This window comes from Pseudochaenichthys georgianus, chromosome 2, assembly GCF_902827115.2.
Source record: "Pseudochaenichthys georgianus chromosome 2, fPseGeo1.2, whole genome shotgun sequence".
Classification (NCBI taxonomy): Eukaryota; Metazoa; Chordata; class Actinopteri; order Perciformes; family Channichthyidae; genus Pseudochaenichthys; species Pseudochaenichthys georgianus.
In genome coordinates this window covers 2,590,518-2,609,275 of record NC_047504.1, presented here as the reverse complement: position 1 = coordinate 2,609,275, position 18,758 = coordinate 2,590,518, and the positions used below count along the sequence as shown (strand labels likewise).

Genomic DNA, 18,758 nt, shown 5'->3' with positions numbered 1-18,758 from the left:
ACTGGGCGAACGGGTGGAGGAGAGGGAATATTAACACTGACACCATTAAAACCAGTTCTGGTGCTCGCTGCGGCTATAAATCCAGGCTCTTTACACAACAGGGAGGCTCTCGCTGTCAGGAGTAATGGGCGCTGTAAACCCAGCCGTACAGAGGCATTACATAGTCCCCCTGCCAAGAGCCCATATATCTGGAGCAAAACCAATGACTCTCTGGCTATTCTTCACATTCTCTCCTTAAAGAATTAAAATCAGCGTGTAGAGGAGGTCATCCCTATACAGAGTAGTCGAGTACAAATACTCTGTGACTGTACATTTTTCTCCACTACTTACATTTACTTCTACTTTTACCAGAGTATCTGTAATTCTACTTTTACCAGAGTATCTGTACTTCTACTCGAGTAAAGGATGTTTGTACCTTTGCCATCTCTTTCCCTACAGAGCATATTACTAATGTTTACTTGGAGTACATGTTCCCTAAGCCACTTTATGATACACACGTCCATAACAAGTACCTCAATGCAGGCACAAAGGGCTTCTCTCCTCTGCACCGTGTATTACTGTGTCCACTGTTATGCAGCAAGTTGGCCTGGATTCACACAAAAGCACGGTGGCTTTGGTCCTGATTTTTGTTCCTAACCTACCCCCCCCCCCCAGCATAAACCATAGACCACTGTGTGTCTGCTGACAGAGTCTTGCCAACAACCTCAATAACAACACAGGATTTATGGTCTACATTGTAGTACAAGCCCTCTATTGCTTTTGTTCAATATATAATTTCAGCAACTTAACAAGGCCCAAAGCCATTAAATCAAAGATTACCATATCTTTATGCGGCCAGAAATCCCTAGCAATACATTACAGTTTTTCTCGGTTGAAATGTTTATAGTCTACGCAAACTTCACTGCCTTTTGTTCTGTGGTAAAGAGTATGCTAATTGAAAGCATATTCTTTATGTTGAGACCTTACGAAGGGCAACACGCCTGATGCAATGCCCTGGGAAGAGATCTCAACGTCAACGCGGTGATGGGATGTGAGCGAAAACAGGCCGGGCAACTTTCTGTGAGAACGTTGACTTGTAGTTAATCCGATGCTTGAGGAGATAATCCTCTCACTTGACTGTATGTCATGGCTGTGGATGGATGAGATGCACTACCCTGTTTGTCCTGCGGAGGGCAACATGTTCCTGATTTAAAACTGGCAGCAACGATCAAACAAAGCCAGCTCTATCAAACAATACGGTGGTTGTGGGGGGGAAAAAGCAATATCAAATGGAATAGGCTAAGTAATCTATAAAATGGCCAAGGCAGGATTTTATACTGGTCTACTGAGCCATATATTTGCCCAGATTGGGTGTTTCAGGATTACATTTGACCTCTGTTGGGCTGCTTTTCATTTCCTGGTTGATCAAAAAATGTATCCATCTAGATATGACAGAATTTATCACCATCATGTTAAGCTTGGGATTGAATGGACTGCTGGATGCTATTGATTTTAATACACTAAAATGTATCCAAATAAATGAAAAATCCGGGATAGAAGAGACAACAAATGTATGTGTGCAACATATACAGTAATACTGCTTCCTCCCGTCCGTATCGACATACACAATTGTATTATCTGCAGTGGAGCCCAGAATGAACCTTGCCTCTGTAATTGGACAGCATTAGATGGTAATGGTATTCATCCTAGCTACTAGCAGACTCGTGCCCCCCTGATACCCACCAAGACCCACAGAGGACTCTAAATTAATTAGAGACCCCTGCCTGTCCTTGTTGTGCCTGCAATGCTGCCTCCAATAAAAGAAAAGGCTACAATATGATCAGGTTAAGTGCATGTGTACACGGTGCCATCACCATGGCTCTGGCTCTGTATGGTCCATCTGCAACTGTATTTGTGTTCCTGCAGAGTTTGGGGTACAGTTCAGGGGGCTCAATCATCTCTTCATTACACAGAACCCCCCCCCCCGTTGGAGCTTTTTGCCTAATCAAAGGCCGGGAGCGGATCTCTGGCTCGCTGCTAAAGCAAACATCAGGGACACAGACACGCTGCAGGTTCTTCATCATAAATAAAACATGCCACTTGGCTGTGTGTGTGTGTGTGTGTGTGTGTGTGTGTGTGTGTGTGTGTGTGTGTGTGTGTGTGTGTGTGTGTGTGTGTGTGTGTGTGTGTGTCAGTCATTCAAATGAAAGGGAAATATTTGGGCCACATGTCAGGCGAGAAAAACCATCATTAGGACACAGTGAAAACAGACGTAAAAAACACCTTCAATTAAGTTGCATTGAAAGTATATCTGGGGCGTATATTGTTACATATGTTCGTTCGACTGGTGTTTTCTGCTCGTTATTGAAATAAAACAGTGTTTTATCCACTCAAAAATCTGTGTCCCCCAGGGCTGTATCAATTCAATTTTCATGGAGAGCCACTACATTAGAGTGAACCACTTCTCTGTTAGACAGCCGCGGGCACTATAGCAAATAATACACCCCAGGAATATGCTAAACCAATACGAGTGGCCCATTTATCATTGCCAAGGGAGCCCCCCCCCCCCCCAACCCACGCACTGCGAGTCATTCAGTCACAAACTGGCGAGAGGGACGGTGTGGAGATGCGATTTGAGCCTGGCTGTCAGCGCTTGTCACCTGGTGAATGTGCAGCGAATTAGGGGGGGGGGGGGGTCCTATTGGCCCTCACCGCTGTCCGTGGCTGATAAGGCCAATCTGCGGAGACGGCACCTGATTCCCCCTGTGCCCCCCAAGCCGCCACGCTGTCACCCACCCTCCAAACAGCTGTCAGGAACGCTCTTAGAAGGTCCCTCAACGCGCCGGATCTCCATGAGGACCCCCAGTCTTTTAAAAGCTGGGAGCCCCCTCGAAAACCTTCTTTATCTGCTGAGAGCACACTACAAAAGATGTCCAGCCTCAAAGTTGCTTTTTATGGTACATGAATTAATCATTGTCAAATAAACCATGATATGCTTTAATTACAGCAAAAGCAATTAAATCATGGTTTGATCCAGATGAGGAAAAGACGCAGTGTTGTTCACTGTGTTACCAAATGACTTATTAAGAGGGGTATTCCGTTTTCGAAACAACTTTCTTTCCTTGATGCAGTTTTATAATCTATGTCACATGAATCATGCAGACTGCAGCGCATGATAAATCTGTTTTTAGCTGATTCTTATCCTGGCTCCAGGGCCTATTTCACCCTGCTGTGCCACCCGCTCCCACTTGATATTCACAAATGCAGCTTCATTCTTATCTTAACTTTATTTTCTACATGAAATACTCTAGAGAAATCAGATTTGAAATAAGAACACGATTAAGCAAGCCAAAACATGTCTTTATCGTTCACGATGTATTTATCGTCCCGGGAAAAAAACCCATGTGAGGATCTACTGTATGTGTGTATCTGTTTAAGCTCAGATATCAGTGAGCGTCCGCAAAGCCCAAAGGAAAATAAAGTCTCTCGAAGCCAGATGATTTATTTTTCCATGTTGTTTAGACAGCCGTTTCCAGTGGTCATAATCTAACAGTTTTTAAATGCCGTTTTTAAATGGAAAGGCTCAGCCTTTACGAGCCGCCATGTGCCCTCCTGTTTTCTCCCCGACAGGAAACCAGGCATCCTGCACTTCAGAGTGGCATCAAAAGAGAGCGGGGAGACGGAGAGCAGCCCTGCCCTGTACCACGCCTCTTGGTTTTTGGGGTGTGAGGAATTCCAGAGAAAACCCTACAGCAGCGAGAGTCGCACAGGGGCAGGCTTGTTGGAGGTGGATGGAGGCAGAATAAACCATGCGCTGTGCTCTACCAAACACCCAATCGGGATAAACCTCGGTTTTCCTTATACAGGTTTTAAAGATCTCCTATCATGCTACTTTTAGGCATATACTACGGGACTCAGATACATACAAAGATATAAGAAACATGTCTATGCTCAAAATACCAAACAGATCATGCATTTTAGACATCCCTCATATCCCTCTATTTCAGCCCCGTTAGAGAAACACTGATTCTGGATCTGTAGCTTTACAAAAAACGCCATATCATGTTCCAAACCACATCTAGGATTATTTCTGAAACAGTATGGAGCTCAAATGCTTCTTCTCTTGCGGGTTTACCACAAGGTGAGTTCCTTTTTATTTCCTGCTTCTTTACACTTACTCTCTCCAGTACAGGTTAGCTCTGAGTGTTAGCGCTGCTTGCTAATGTAAACAAAGACCATATTACTTCCAAAACGTTGCGCATTGTTTCCGATAGCGACGTTTCTGATTGGGCCGTGGGTCCACATTTACGATATTTCGTCATATCGGCAGCAAATCTGGATCAGCTCCGTTGTACCCCCGTTTTTAGAGATTTGGGTACGAAGGGAAAGAGAGAGGGTTTTATTTTCTGACACTTTGTGAGTTCCCTGACACCGGGGACACATATTAATGTATAAAAGACATACAAAAGTGCATTTTGCATGATAGGAGCACGCCAAAAGTTTTATTTTGAAAAGTGTTCACCCCCCGCCTTGCCTGTTGCCTTCCGTCTGTCTGATGACCCGATTGTGTTCCTCACCTGTGTCTCGTTTGTGTGATTAGTCTTGTGTGTATTTAAGTTCTGGTTTTTCTGTCTGTCATTGTTGGTTCCTTGTTTGTCTTTGACTGTGTCACGGGGTAGTGTTCTGTCTTTGACGCGTTGGCCTTGGAATAAAGGACATCTGCATTTGAGTCCTGCCTGCTTCGCTCAACCCCGATACACCATGTCTAAACTGTGATATCCAGTTGGAGAACAATCAGAGAAGATCTGGTGGTTGTTGGAGTATATCAGTCCAAACAAAAGCAACCGTATGATGGGATATACTCAGTATTTAAAAGGGTTCATGTGATTCTCCCAAATGGTCCATAACAAAGAGTGTTGTGCTCTACTCCGTGTTTAACAACAGGAGAGCCAATTACAGACGCACGCTCCCCAGTAAACTGTTAATGCCGTTTCATTTCCACTCACGCCGTTATCACTGAGGCCTGAGGCTTGCCATTGCGTCCTTGCACAATCATAAAGATACATTCTTTTCCATCACAGAGGAACAGTAACGGTGCGTCCCCGCGGACAGAAGAAGCAAGGACTGTGATGGGGGGGGGGGGCTTTCTGATCGCGTTTCACAGAACACACTAATGGATGTAGAGAGGAAGGTATCAGATACCGAGCCACTTCAAAAAGTCCACGATTCTTTTTGATCTCTCTGTGGGTGAAGATGGGGGTTGGGGGAAGCGAAGCGGGCATAAAATGGGCGCCAGGGTACTGGGGGGGGGTCTGCGGGGCACAGGCTGGTTCCCACTGACAATTATCTCCTTGATGCAGCAGCCTCTTTTTCGGTTTCTATTGAAGAGCCGTGCCTGAGGAATGCCAGGGAGAGAGTGCAAGGGAGACTCCGACGGGGATAATCCCAATTTCAAATGGAGCTTAGTGATATCCCCCCCTCCTCCTCCTCCCTTTCTTTCTTTCTTCATACACCACCATTCCTCACCCTCCTCCCGTCTGGCACAGATAACCCATCCCTCGCTTTCTCAGTCCTGTGCATTGCGCAGAAAATTGAAACTCGTCTATAAAGTCATAATAAGCATGTCATACTGAGACTGGAGTGGCATAGAGGGCGATATATATTTATTTTTGGGTGATATTTAGGTCAGAGGATGCATGGTTAGTGTGCCAGGAGAAGGTGAGGTTTGGGTATTAACAGGAAATAGGATGTTTATAAAAGGTAGGATAAGGTACCGAAGAGAATGAAAAGGTGGTATCAACTAAGTATTCTACAAGATGATGGTGAACGTGAAGAGTGAAAGTGACCATATCTGATCAGCTTAGCCATGTGTATTCCCACTATCCAACATGGAGAGCTGCCCACATGACTCTGATGCTCTGCAGTGATTTGTTGCACACATTCCGTCCATCTACACGTATATCTCCCCACCGTGGAAATCAATACCGAACCTTCTCGTTTCACATACATAACATGGATGACGGCATAGGAAGAGTCAAAGAGAGGTCAGTAAGGCAGGGGATTGGATGTCTCCTATCTCCTTTACTCTGAGTCAGTCTGTCCGCGACATGTTCCTGAACATCACTGCACACTCTTTAACATTGACACTGGAAAAACCCATCTACTTTGAGATTGTCTCGACGTGAATGTGTGTAGTGAAAATCTACAGAAATAACGTGGTAGATCCCTCCGTAGATTTCAAACCTGAAGCGCCCTTGAGCAATCCACTGAAGAACTCCAGGAATCGCTATCTGAACCCGTGATCTGACCTTAAACTCTGCGGTTAGGCCAGAAGCAAAAGAAACAGCATTCCAGCTTCAGGGATCAATAGAGAAACACAAAACAAAGTGAGAAACTCTCACAGTGTATGTTGCTTTAGGCCCGCTGCCATAGAAAGAGTCAAACAGCTGGTTAGAGCCGGCAATCAGCTCAGCGCCGCGTCCTCACGTGTTTCACTTTCTGACCTGCACACATGCTGTACAGTAAGCACACTCCGGGACAAAGAGAAATCTAAAATATACACTTGTGTACACGTACTGATCCCTACCTTTTGAATTCTCGGCACTGCTTACACGAGTGAAAGCGCAATATCAGCGGTATCCTGTCAAGCTCGGCACAATGCAGTGTTGACAAGCTTAAGCCTCAGATTCAGAATGTTACAAAGCATGACTGTGCATCCGAGTACCTGTTGTGCAGGAGCACCACGGCTGGAGCGGATCCAAAACAACTGCTAATAGGACATCAAGTCCAACAAGGTCTCCGTATCATGGACTTTAAAACACCTGACAGGGCTTGGATTCTTCACACAGATATGTTGTATTATTAAATGATGCTACTATAACACTGCATTTCATTTGAAAGGTCCCCTATTATACTGTTTTTCATCATATATTATAGGTGTCCTATCTAGTGTGTGCTTGGCTGAAACATCAAACAGATCATTGCAGCATCCCATAAACCCCTCTGTTTCAGCCCTGTTTCAGACATATATAAATGGATCAGGACAAAAAGAGAGGGGGTCTATTTTCCTGAACTTTCAGAATCTCTTAACGCTGAGGGGACATGTTTATGTATAAAAGACATGAAAAGGTGGATTTTGTATAATAGGTGACCTTTAATAGACTTTCCATCAGTTCTTTAAGATCCACTTTGGAACTGTTGAGATACTAAAGATTGGCTTTAGCCAATGGTACGGCTTGGCTCAGCAGGACAGTGTGTGTCTGTGTGTGAGCGGACCATACTGTGGCTTTGTTGGCTAAGTCTAAATTATAGTGGAGGAGCAGCACTGTACTTTACCATTGTTCCTTCACTCTTGCTCCGTGCGACTTCCCTCTGCAGGCGAGCCACGGCCAGCTTTTCCCTGAAGGGCAAGAAGGAAAGGAAATAAGAGTTAGTCAAATGTGTGATCATTGCATAATGTGTGACAGCGGCGAGCGATTGACACCAAGGTTTTCACATTTTTGTTCCACCAAATCAAAGTCTTTTCCCCAAAAATGTTATTATTTCAAGGACAAAAAAGACCCAATATTGCCACACACACACACACACACACACACACACACACACACACACACACACACACACACACACACACACACACACACACACACACACACACACACACACACACACACACACACACACACACACACACACACACACACACACACACACACACACACACACACACACACACACACACACACACACACACACACACACACACACACACACACACACACACACACACACACACACACACACACACACACACACACACACACACACACACACACACACACACACACACACACACACACACACACACACACACACACACACACACACACACACACACACACACACACACACACACACACACACACACACAATGAATCTTGGCACAGTAGCACGGGTAATAGAGAACCCTGTCTTATGGCCTCTCCTGAGGAGTCACAACAACTGAAGCACTGCTCCAGGACCAGCCAAGCCTGCATCTGACAGATGAGCCTGTTTGTTGAAAGCCTGTCCTTCTGCAAGTGTCTGAGAGTACAGCAAAAGTGTTAAGGATGGATAAAGGATAAAAGGTTTCCTCTGGCGGTGCAACGTGTGTTTGAATCTGCTGGTTCAAGACCAGAAACACATTCATTCTAATGTCAAATACTGCATTAGCATTCATAAAGATGTACAGACTGGGCTCTAAATGTCAACACAGTGTTTTGACACAAGAGGTGTCTGCCAATTAGCATCCTTATAGACAGAGCAACTATGCTAATCAAGTCATTCATTAAGCTAATTGATGCATTCATTAGCAACTATTACAGATCAGCTTTTGTCCAAAAAAGGAATTAGTCGTGGACCCAGGTGTTGCTTGCATAAGTTTACAATTATTTTTTTTTTTTATATATATGAGGGAAAAATATGACAAAGTATCAAAATCTACCACAAAATCAAGTAAAATCTGGAAAAAAATACAATAAAATTATTGGGTAAAGCATGTTCCAGAATAAAAGCAAGAAATATTGTGTCAAAGTATTGTTCCAGACATTCTTAGCTCACAAGAATACATCACAGCTCCCTAATATGGCACCACGGGACCTAATGAAGGAAGCCATACAGCAGACGGCCACAAGTAATCACAATCACCTGCACATTTCTCACATTTCTTCAGCGCAGCAGACACCCCACGCCTCGCCGACCCCCCCAGCACCCACAATAACTCATGACTAACATCATTGTTTCTGAAGGGCTTACCTGTCGGGAAAAACCCCGGTGATTAAGAGGCAGCTGTATGGTGGAAGGATAAATCCAGCGTCTGGACTGAAAGGAGAGTGTGAGCTAACTCTGATGGGACCGACTGAATGAGGCGACGCTGAGCCCGGCACAATGATTGTGAAACAACCGGTGAGGTGGTGACAAATGCAGGGAGGAAGTGAAGAAAGGCTGCCAGAGGAGAGGGGGGGTGTGTTTGGGTGTGTGTAAGTGTTGTGTTGGGGAGAAGTTTGTGCATTCAGAAATGTAGGCGTGGGAACATCCATTACATTTGTGTGTGAACACTCGCATAAATATGTGAGTGTGAAAGTGTGTGACGCCACCTGAGACTGACTAATACCAGAGATGGCAAAAGTACACACAACCTTTACTCAAGTACAGATACTCGTGTTTAAAAATATTCTGATAAAAGTAGAAGTACTGACTTAACTTCTTCACTCAAGTAAAAGTAAAGAAGTATGGGCCTCGAAATGTAGTTAAGTAAAAAGTACCCATAACTACCATCTGTTTTAAAGAGTACCTTCATATTATAGAACAATAACGTCATTGTTAGCTAATGAATGTTTCCTGAACAACGGCAACATGACAACGTTTCCATTGGTCCCTCTTCTTTAGAGAAGACCAGGAAGTGATGGATACACGGATCGTGTTCACATCAATAGGCAGTGGCACGCAATGACTCTAAATAATAATGATCACGCACCAAACACACATTCAGACTAAAGGAACCAGCTGTTTGGGAAATGAGAGAAGTAGAAAGTACAGGTATTTGTGTTCAACATGTAAGAAGTAGAAAGTACAGGTATTTGAGTTCAACATGTGAGAAGTAGAAAGTACAGGTATTTGTGTTCAACATGAGAGAAGTAGAAAGTACAGGTATTTGTGTTCAACATGTAAGAAGTAGAAAGTTCAGGTATTTGTGTTCAACATGTAAGAAGTAGAAAGTTCAGGTATTTGTGTTCAACATGAGAGAAGTAGAAAGTACAGGTATTTGTGTTCAACATGAGAGAAGTAGAAAGTACAGGTATTTGTGTTCAACGTGAGAGAAGTAGAAAGTACAGGTATTTGTGTTCAACATGAGAGAAGTAGAAAGTACAGGTATTTGTGTTCAACATGAGAGAAGTAGAAAGTACAGGTATTTGTGTTCAACATGAGAGAAGTAGAAAGTACAGGTATTTGTGTTCAACATGTAAGAAGTAGAAAGTACAGGTATTTGAGTTCAACATGTAAGAAGTAGAAAGTACAGGTATTTGTGTTCAACATGTAAGAAGTAGAAAGTACAGGTATTTGGGTTCAACATGTAAGAAGTAGAAAGTACAGGTATTTGAGTTCAACATGTAAGAAGTAGAAAGTACAGGTATTTGTGTTCAACATGTGAGAAGTAGAAAGTACAGGTATTTGAGTTCAACATGTAAGAAGTAGAAAGTACAGGTATTTGTGTTCAACATGTAAGAAGTAGAAAGTACAGGTATTTGTGTTCAACATGTAAGAAGTAAAAAGTACAGGTATTTGAGTTCAACATGTAAGAAGTAAAAAGTACAGGTATTTGAGTTCAAAATATAAGAAGTAAAAGTAAAAAGTCGTCAGAACAATAAGTAGTGGAGTAAAGTACTGATAACAGGAAAATGTACTTAAGTACAGTAACGAAGTATGTGTACTCCACACCTTCCCACCTCTGCTCGTAAATATGTGTGTGAGAAAGTGTGTGACGCCACCTGAGACTGACTAATACACTCCGTTACACAATGCGTCTCTTTCTATTACAACATGCTTGAAGCCGTGACATTACCTGGAGAGGAAAGTGCCAAAGGAAAAAGTGTCTGGATGGTCTCAGCTCAGATATTGTTTTGTTTAACAGCGGCCTGGCATTCCTCCAGTCTGTGTTATGGCTGAGCGTCGGCCTGTAAGGGGTTAAGTTTCAGCCCACTTATGCACAGGCATGTTCTCGGAGCAGCGGAGCATGAGCCAAATGTGCCCTGGAGAAAGAAAATCATCGCCAAATATAGAGCAATTTGACATTCTGTGTTAAACGTAATTATAGTAACTGGCACAAGCGGCAGTCAAAACAGTATTCTGGTTCTACGCTCACCGGTGACATTTGCATCCAACTGGCCGCTGACGTGGAATGATGTGATGTTTCAACAGCAATCGAGCGGGATGCAAGTCACATGTAATCTGCTAAACGATGTTTTAGTTAGTTGCATGTGCACATTTGCAATCACTCCGAAATAGGGTCCTACGAGAAGGCTGTTCATATCAAACCATCTCTTGCTAGGACAGTTGTTGAATATACAAAAAACATTGTTATGATGGCGTCATAACAAATAGAAATCCTAATGAATATGTCTCCACGAGGTCACGGACACACAGTGATCTGCCGTTGACTGCTTCATCTTGAGCGATATGGAAAGATGTACGTTGTTGATCTCAATATGGGAAATGTTTTCGTCCCAGCGGCGTGTTAAAACAAGGCATAAGGTGAAAATAAAAAGAGCAGGAAAGAATTGGAGCTGTATTTCCACCCATTCTCACGGTAAAGTAATAAGGGATATCGGGCACCATGAGCGGTTCGAAAGCTTCCGTAAGCACCCCGTATTGCTGGAGAGAAGGCTTCTTTGCAAAGGAGAACGGGAAGCTCGATTCATACGCTGTGTGTATTTCACACTTGACTGACTAAATGGGAATTATTTCAGGCCCCAGTCCATGCCTTTATCCTGTACATCGGAGCATGTGATGAAAGCTCAGGCTGACAGTTGACCTGTGTATACATTCCTCCTCTACTGTTTTCCTTCCCCTGCGCTCCGACATAAAGCTTGGCTGAGTTCGTTTCAGCGGCCGATCATGAGCAGTGTCGACGTGGAACCTCCAGCAGTTCCCACTGACCTGGAATCACCTGAAAGCACCGGAGGCCTAACCCCCGCCGAGCTTCAGTGGAGCGGGCCGAACCAGCTGACAACCACCCCCCCTCCCTCCAATACAACCCCCCCTCTCTTTCCACACTCATATTCTCCAGTGTTTCAAAAGCTAATCTAGCAAGAGGCATAAGGACCTTGGATTTGATATAAATATGAGATTTTAAAGGTCCCCTATTATACTGTTTTTCATCAATATATTATATCATCTTCTCCTGACTTATTTGAGAACATATTGATTGGACCTTTAAAACAAGGCTGACTTTCTTTCATATGCACCAACAGTGAGTCACCAAATACAAGTTTTCTTCTCATATGTGTTCATCTGCTGTCCGCCCACACGCACCTCAAATATCACTTCCCTCCTTTTCATATGCAAAGAAAGCTTCTTCCACGACGGTTTGCTCCATGGCGGCAGGCAAAGACACGACCCGTCAGACTGAGGAGGATCTATCACAACGTTTACCAACCTGAGCTGACATGTCGGAACCCATGTGCTTTGAAGTGCATTGTGGGAGGCAGACGTTTAGCTGTGTTTTCATCACTGTTATCGTGGCTCCTGCATACAGGTGGTTTAATCCATTGTACATTGTTGAGCACATAATGAAAGAGAAAAAAAGTGCTGTCTCTTGCGTTTCCTATTTCGCCGCAGTACAGCACACCGTCTTATTATCAAGTATGGCTAATCTCTCCTCTGTGTAGAAAGATGCTACCATCTCCCCCCCCTCCCCCTCCCCCTGCCCCCACAGGACCTGGACTTTAACCCATACACTTTTTTTTTTTTTTGCACTAATGTACATTTCTCAAAGATATTGAAGTGACTGTTAGTTTGTATATATTGATTGTTGTGCTTTTATTTATGTCTTAAAGGTCGCCTATTATGCAAAATCCACTTTTTCCTGCCTCTTCTACATCAACATGTGTCCCCTCTTCTTCACGTCTCTTCTACATCACCATGTGTCCCCTCTTCTTCACGTCTCTTCTACATCAACATGTGTCCCCTCTTCTTCATGTCTCTTCTACATCAACATGTGTCCCCTCTTCTTCACGTCTCTTCTACATCACCATGTGTCCCCTCTTCTTCACGTCTCTTCTACATCACCATGTGTCCCCTCTTCTTCACGTCTCTTCTACATCAACATGTGTCCCCTCTTCTTCATGTCTCTTCTACATCAACATGTGTCCCCTCTTCTTCACGTCTCTTCTACATCACCATGTGTCCCCTCTTCTTCACGTCTCTTCTACATCACCATGTGTCCCCTCTGTGGAAAGAGACTCTGAAGGTTTCAGGAACAAAGATTCACTCTCTTTTTGTCCTGATCCATTTCTATAGAAACCTTTCTGAAATTGAGCTGATCAGATTTTGGCCACCTTGTGATGTCATAACGATTTGTTGGGTTGTGTAACGATTAGCCAATCAGCAACCAAGGTAACCCCCCCCCCCCCACACCTTATCACCTGAATCTCCTCCGAGAGCGCCATTGAGTTCTTTTTAACCAAATCTCTCGCATAGATATGAGACCTATAATATATTGATGCAAAACAGTACAATAGGAGACCTTTAATGTGTCTGTTGATTGTGTATATATACACACAGGGATATACATATTTGTATACATATTTGTATACATATTGGTATATATATTTGTATTTTGTATTGGGGATTGTGGGACATTTCGATCTCTCTGTCTGTACACACAAACAGATTGACAATAACTTTGACTTTGATGTAAACAGATTAAACGGCACATAATGCGACAGCCTTGTCCCTGCAGGATGTATAAAAGATGCACAACTATAACTGCAATATTGACATGGAGGCTTAAGGCGAGCTAAACATCTCAATGGTTTCTGAACCCCAGATGTACAGAGTGGTCGTGAGGGATGCATAAATGTTTGGATGAGAGCAGCGCTGCCATGCATTTATGTATTAGCGTCTGCACTCCTGCTGGGTTAAAAGCCCTGCTAGCACGCAATCCCCGTGGCCCACATAGTGCTTCCTGTTCAGAGGGACTCGGGATACAATTTGGCGCGGATTTCGGACCGGTCATTCCTATCCTTAATCCTCCTACGGCCGTGTTATGTAACCTTCTGTACCCATCCAGGATTTCAACTCCGGCCCTCAGAGTGCGACAATGAGCTTAGTGAGGCGTTTGATAAGTTATAACATCCAACCCAGCCTGGTAGGAAAACAGATCTGCCAGGAGGCTGGAGGCGAGATGGGATTAAAAAACATGGATTTGCAAACATGGAGGTCCTGAAAATGAAGTGTACATATTTATAGATGAAAAATGTATCATTTTTAAACATTGCACAACTCTAATTTTGCAAGTTTGCAATATATACTTCCAATTGTACGCTCTACTACCAGATATCACACTACTTTATTGAAGCTACACTTTATTTAAAAAAAAAAAAAAAAAACTGTGACTTTTGTAAATTGTAATGTGTGTGATTTCTACTTTTATCATTAATATTTTTATTTATTAATATGTATGGCTATGTGTTCTGTAACAATGGAGATTTCCCCTCTGTCGGATGAATACAGGTATTTTGATTCTGATTATATCACACCTGACCTCTTGACTTCATCTTAGTATTAACACCACATCATCAAAGCGTTGTTCCTTTAAGATGTGAATGATCCTTTCTGCAGTCAAACACCAACATGCCCTGAGTGGCAACACTGCGTCAAGCCTCTAAGGGGCGGGGTTTGCACATCTGTGACTGTTCAATTGGTCCCAACACATTAGGCAGCTCCTATCAATCACCAAGAAAATGGCGAGCGGCATTCTGACCTGCGCCTGTTTCCGTCGCCTGGACCACAGCTGGTTCCTGACCTCCTGTCTCCCGCCACGGACCCCCGTCTGCACCCGGGGAGCAGCGGGAAAACAGGAGCCACATGTCAGCACCCACCCAACCCATCCCGGCACAATGAAGCCTACCTCACCACGGCAGATCATCAATTATTGACGAGGTGAAATGTGATGAGCAGCACACAAAGAACACATGCCTCTCATGCTGCCATGTGGCCTTCAGATGTCTTCACTTTGTGAGGATTCAACATTCAAACGGTGTTATTGTCATATCGCTACAGTGTGGAAAGGGCAATGAAATGATTCTGACCTGAGCTCCTCCAGCAATGCAACATATATTATTTTATATATATTGTTGGTTGTGCTTTTATTTATGTCTTAATGTATAAATGTGTATTGTAACATACGGAGTTCTGTTTGGACACGTGTGCACCACACTGAGTCATGCACTCCAACGAGTGGAGATGATGGCGATAAGCAACTAGATGTATCCAAAGTCAACAACATGTTGAGTTGTGTATGCTTTCTTTCTGTGATAACATCAGAGCCTCGGGGAGTCCCGGCTCTGATATTATAATTACACATTACTGTATGTCTCTGACAGGAGGTATGATCCCATGATGGATGGGTGCAATCATCAGACTGAGGAAATGACTTGTAAACAACGTAAGGGAGCCTAATCAGAGTGAGGGCAATGATTTAAATGCGTCATTCTGTAAGACCACATCACATGCAGTATTATTAATGAAATATCCTGCAATATACCGGTAGTAGATAGGGAACAAATGTACAAAAACATTCATAACACACCCAACTCAAACTACTGGAAAGAATACACATGGAAGATTTTCATTCGATACTTTAAGACACCCCAAATTCAAAGTAAATACAAACAGAACCTCACTTCCAAATGCTGGAGAGAATGCGGTGCACATCTTTGGGGCCTGTCATGTGTTGGGAGACTTCTGGGGAAACAGTTTGAAGATAAATGTCCAATATCTTTGTAAGTTCTCTCAATAAGAACCCCTATTACTGGAGACAAACACCAGAGGAAATACAAAAAAAAGATTCCTACCTATTTCTGGTCATTAGAATAGCGATCATCAACGAAGGAACTGGCTAAAAGATAATAACTTCACAATGGAATAACCTAGTAAATGAAATCTATGTAACTATGAGAATTAGAAACCAAATGCATATCTCAAGTCAAAGTCAGCTTTATTGTCAAAAATTACTACATGTGTTATACATCCAGAAATCTCGAGATACCGTTTCCCGCAGTCCCACAGAACAAAACAAAAAGGGCCTAGATAAACGGGGTACACAATTTAAAATGTTAATATATGAAAAAAGTTTCAGTGTCTTTGAGGAAAGGTGGGAACAATGGGTTAAGTATAGAACATTATAATGAATTAATGTATACCTGAGTATTAATAATGTATCTATTATTTTATTTGTAACATTATTATTAATCTTATTTTATTATTTCTTTTCAGATTTGTTGTTAAAAGTATGCTTTGTGAATATTTTCTTAAAATAAAAATAAAAAGTTTAAAAAATAAAGATTCTGTGAACTGCATCTCTAAACTTATGAAGCAGCGAAATTCAGAGGTGAGGAATCTTCAGAGACTCCTCCTGAGCTCTGAGGAATGCACTCGTGGATGCACCCTGTCAGTCTGTCTCCCTAAATGTGTTCTCATTCTGCGAGCAAAGGCCTGACCTCAATTGTTTCTGGGCCACAGACACGCATTCTTTTCCAGACGAAAACGAAACATTGTGGATGAAGCAGATGTGCTTTAAAAATGTCCGCCTGCCTGTGTGACGGGAGGGTTTTTTTGTAAAGAAAAGGGCACGGTGCTAGACGTGATCACACAAGGGGCACGCGTAAACACATGCGTGAACACACATGTGCAAACACACGGGCAGAAATATGCACAGACACACCATTTTGAATCTTTTATGCACACATCATGAAAGAGAGATGAGTGAGAGAAAGAGCTACACAACGCAGAAGAGAAAACTAATCTTGAGACACACCTTATTCTGAAATTGAGCTTATCAAAAAGGAATTCCACGCTTACATTCCAACAGGTAATGATCCCGTCTCAGTTCTTCCAGCGATGGTCGTCTCGCCTGAATCACATAATTCAGTTTAAGTAAAGCTCCCTTCGTAACGGACTACAATTACCTCATGATTTAGGAGTTTACCTGCATTTCGTGAAGTGGATTCAGACACGATAAGCATAACCTGTTTTCTGATACTTCTGCCAAGATACATTTCAAAGTCTCAATGTTTTTTATCACCTCTGCAGACGTGGCCAATTGCTATGTGATAATTGTAGGACGCAGCCTTTCTAAATCTGTCAGAGCAAATACTGGTGCATTTAAAGGCGCCTGTGGATTGCTAAGAGAAGCCTCTCTTATTTCAACACACGCTGCGTCTCCCTGAGGGTTGAACAAGATGATTGGTTGATCCAACTTTTTGTCAGGAGGGAATTGGAACTGACCATAATACTCAAATGTACATTACAATTACTGTTAGCATAAAGGTAAACGGCTTTATGGTAGTTTAAAGGTCACCTATTTTTCAAAATCTACTTTTTCATATATTGTATACATAAACATGTGTCCCCTCTGTGTAAAGAGATTCTGAAAGTTTCAGGAAAAAAGATTAGCTCACTTTCCGTACTGATCCATTTATATAAAAACCTGTCTGAAAATGAGCTGATCCAATTTTGGCCACTTTATGATGTCATAACCATTAGCCAATCACCAACCAAGGTAACACCCGCCCTCCTTATCACCTGAATCTCCTCCTAGAGCACCATTGTGTTCTTTTTAACCAAATATCTCTCAGAGGGGCGTGGGGAGGGGCTCCTTATTTCTATCAAGTAAAAGACAGAGAATCAGCACTTTGGAAACAGGGCTGAAACAGAGGGAATTATGGGATGCTCCAATGCATGATCTGTTTGGTATTTGGAGCCAAACACTTCAGAGACATGTTTGTATATATCTGAGACCTATAATATATTAATGAAAAACAGTATAATACGGGACCTTTAATAAAAATCCAGCACTATTTTAGCCGCCTCAACATGTTCAGTAGTAAAAAGGCACATGCATACTTCAGCAAAGGCACACGTTGCAGCCATTGTTCTGCATTTGACACCCTAGCTGGCCTGGGTTTTAGTAATTGGGGAACAGGGACTAACATTTACTGCTGTACCGTACTTCTGGAAGCTTCTGTACCGTACTACTGGAAGCTTCTGTACCGTACTATTGGAAGCTTCTGTACCGTACTACTGGAAGCTTCTGTACCGTACTACTGGAAGCTTCTGTACCGTACTACTGGAAGCTTCTGTACCGTACTACTGGAAGCTTCTGTACCGTACTATTGGAAGCTTCTGTACCGTACTACTGGAAGCTTCTGTACCGTACTACTGGAAGCTTCTGTACCGTACTACTGGAAGCTTCTGTACCGTACTATTGGAAGCTTCTGTACCGTACTATTGGAAGCTTCTGTACCGTACTACTGGAAGCTTCTGTACCGTACTACTGGAAGCTTCTGTACCGTACTATTGGAAGCTTCTGTACCGTACTATTGGAAGCTTCTGTACCGTACTACTGGAAGCTTCTGTACCGTACTACTGGAAGCTTCTGTACCGTACTACTGGAAGCTTCTGTACCGTACTACTGGAAGCTTCTGTACCGTACTACTGGAAGCTTCTGTACCGTACTACTGGAAGCTTCTGTACCGTACTACTGGAAGCTTCTGTACCGTACTACTGGAAGCTTCTGCTGACTCATGGAGACTGTGCAAAGGCTATACTGTTTTACACCGACTGTCGACACATCGTTTTCAGAGAGGCAAACAGTAGCCCTTTGAAGAGGCAGACACATGGCCGGTTCACACATAATAGAAACAAAAGTACAGTAAATTGGAGCACTCGAAAAACCACATCTCTCCTGCTACACACCCCTGGGTTACATATGTGTGTGAGTATTCATTTATCTATTCCTAATTTATGAAGCGGAGATCATGCATTCCATTTCATTTGATGCATCACTTGATATTAATTTGCTGTCCAGTCCCTCAATAAACAGCCTGAACATAGTTAAGAGTGAACTGTTTGACAGGAAATGCTTTTATTCTGAAGTGCATGTATGTGCGCTGCTCATTCTCTTTCCTGTTATGTTTTAAAATGTATACGAGTATGTCGAGTGCATTGGAAACTGTTGT

General features: G+C 42.9%; 1 protein-coding gene across 2 annotated transcripts in view; it reads right to left on the bottom strand.

Annotated features, from left to right (window-relative positions):
- LOC117457704 (nck-associated protein 5-like) overlaps nt 1-18,758 on the bottom strand; it is a 159,140-nt gene that overhangs the window by 79,322 nt on the left and 61,060 nt on the right. For both annotated transcript variants that reach the window (XM_034097914.1, XM_034097923.2), the window contains one exon: nt 7,315-7,378. In XM_034097914.1, the coding sequence (XP_033953805.1) occupies nt 7,315-7,378 (64 nt within the window). The remainder of the gene's footprint in view (nt 1-7,314; nt 7,379-18,758) is intronic.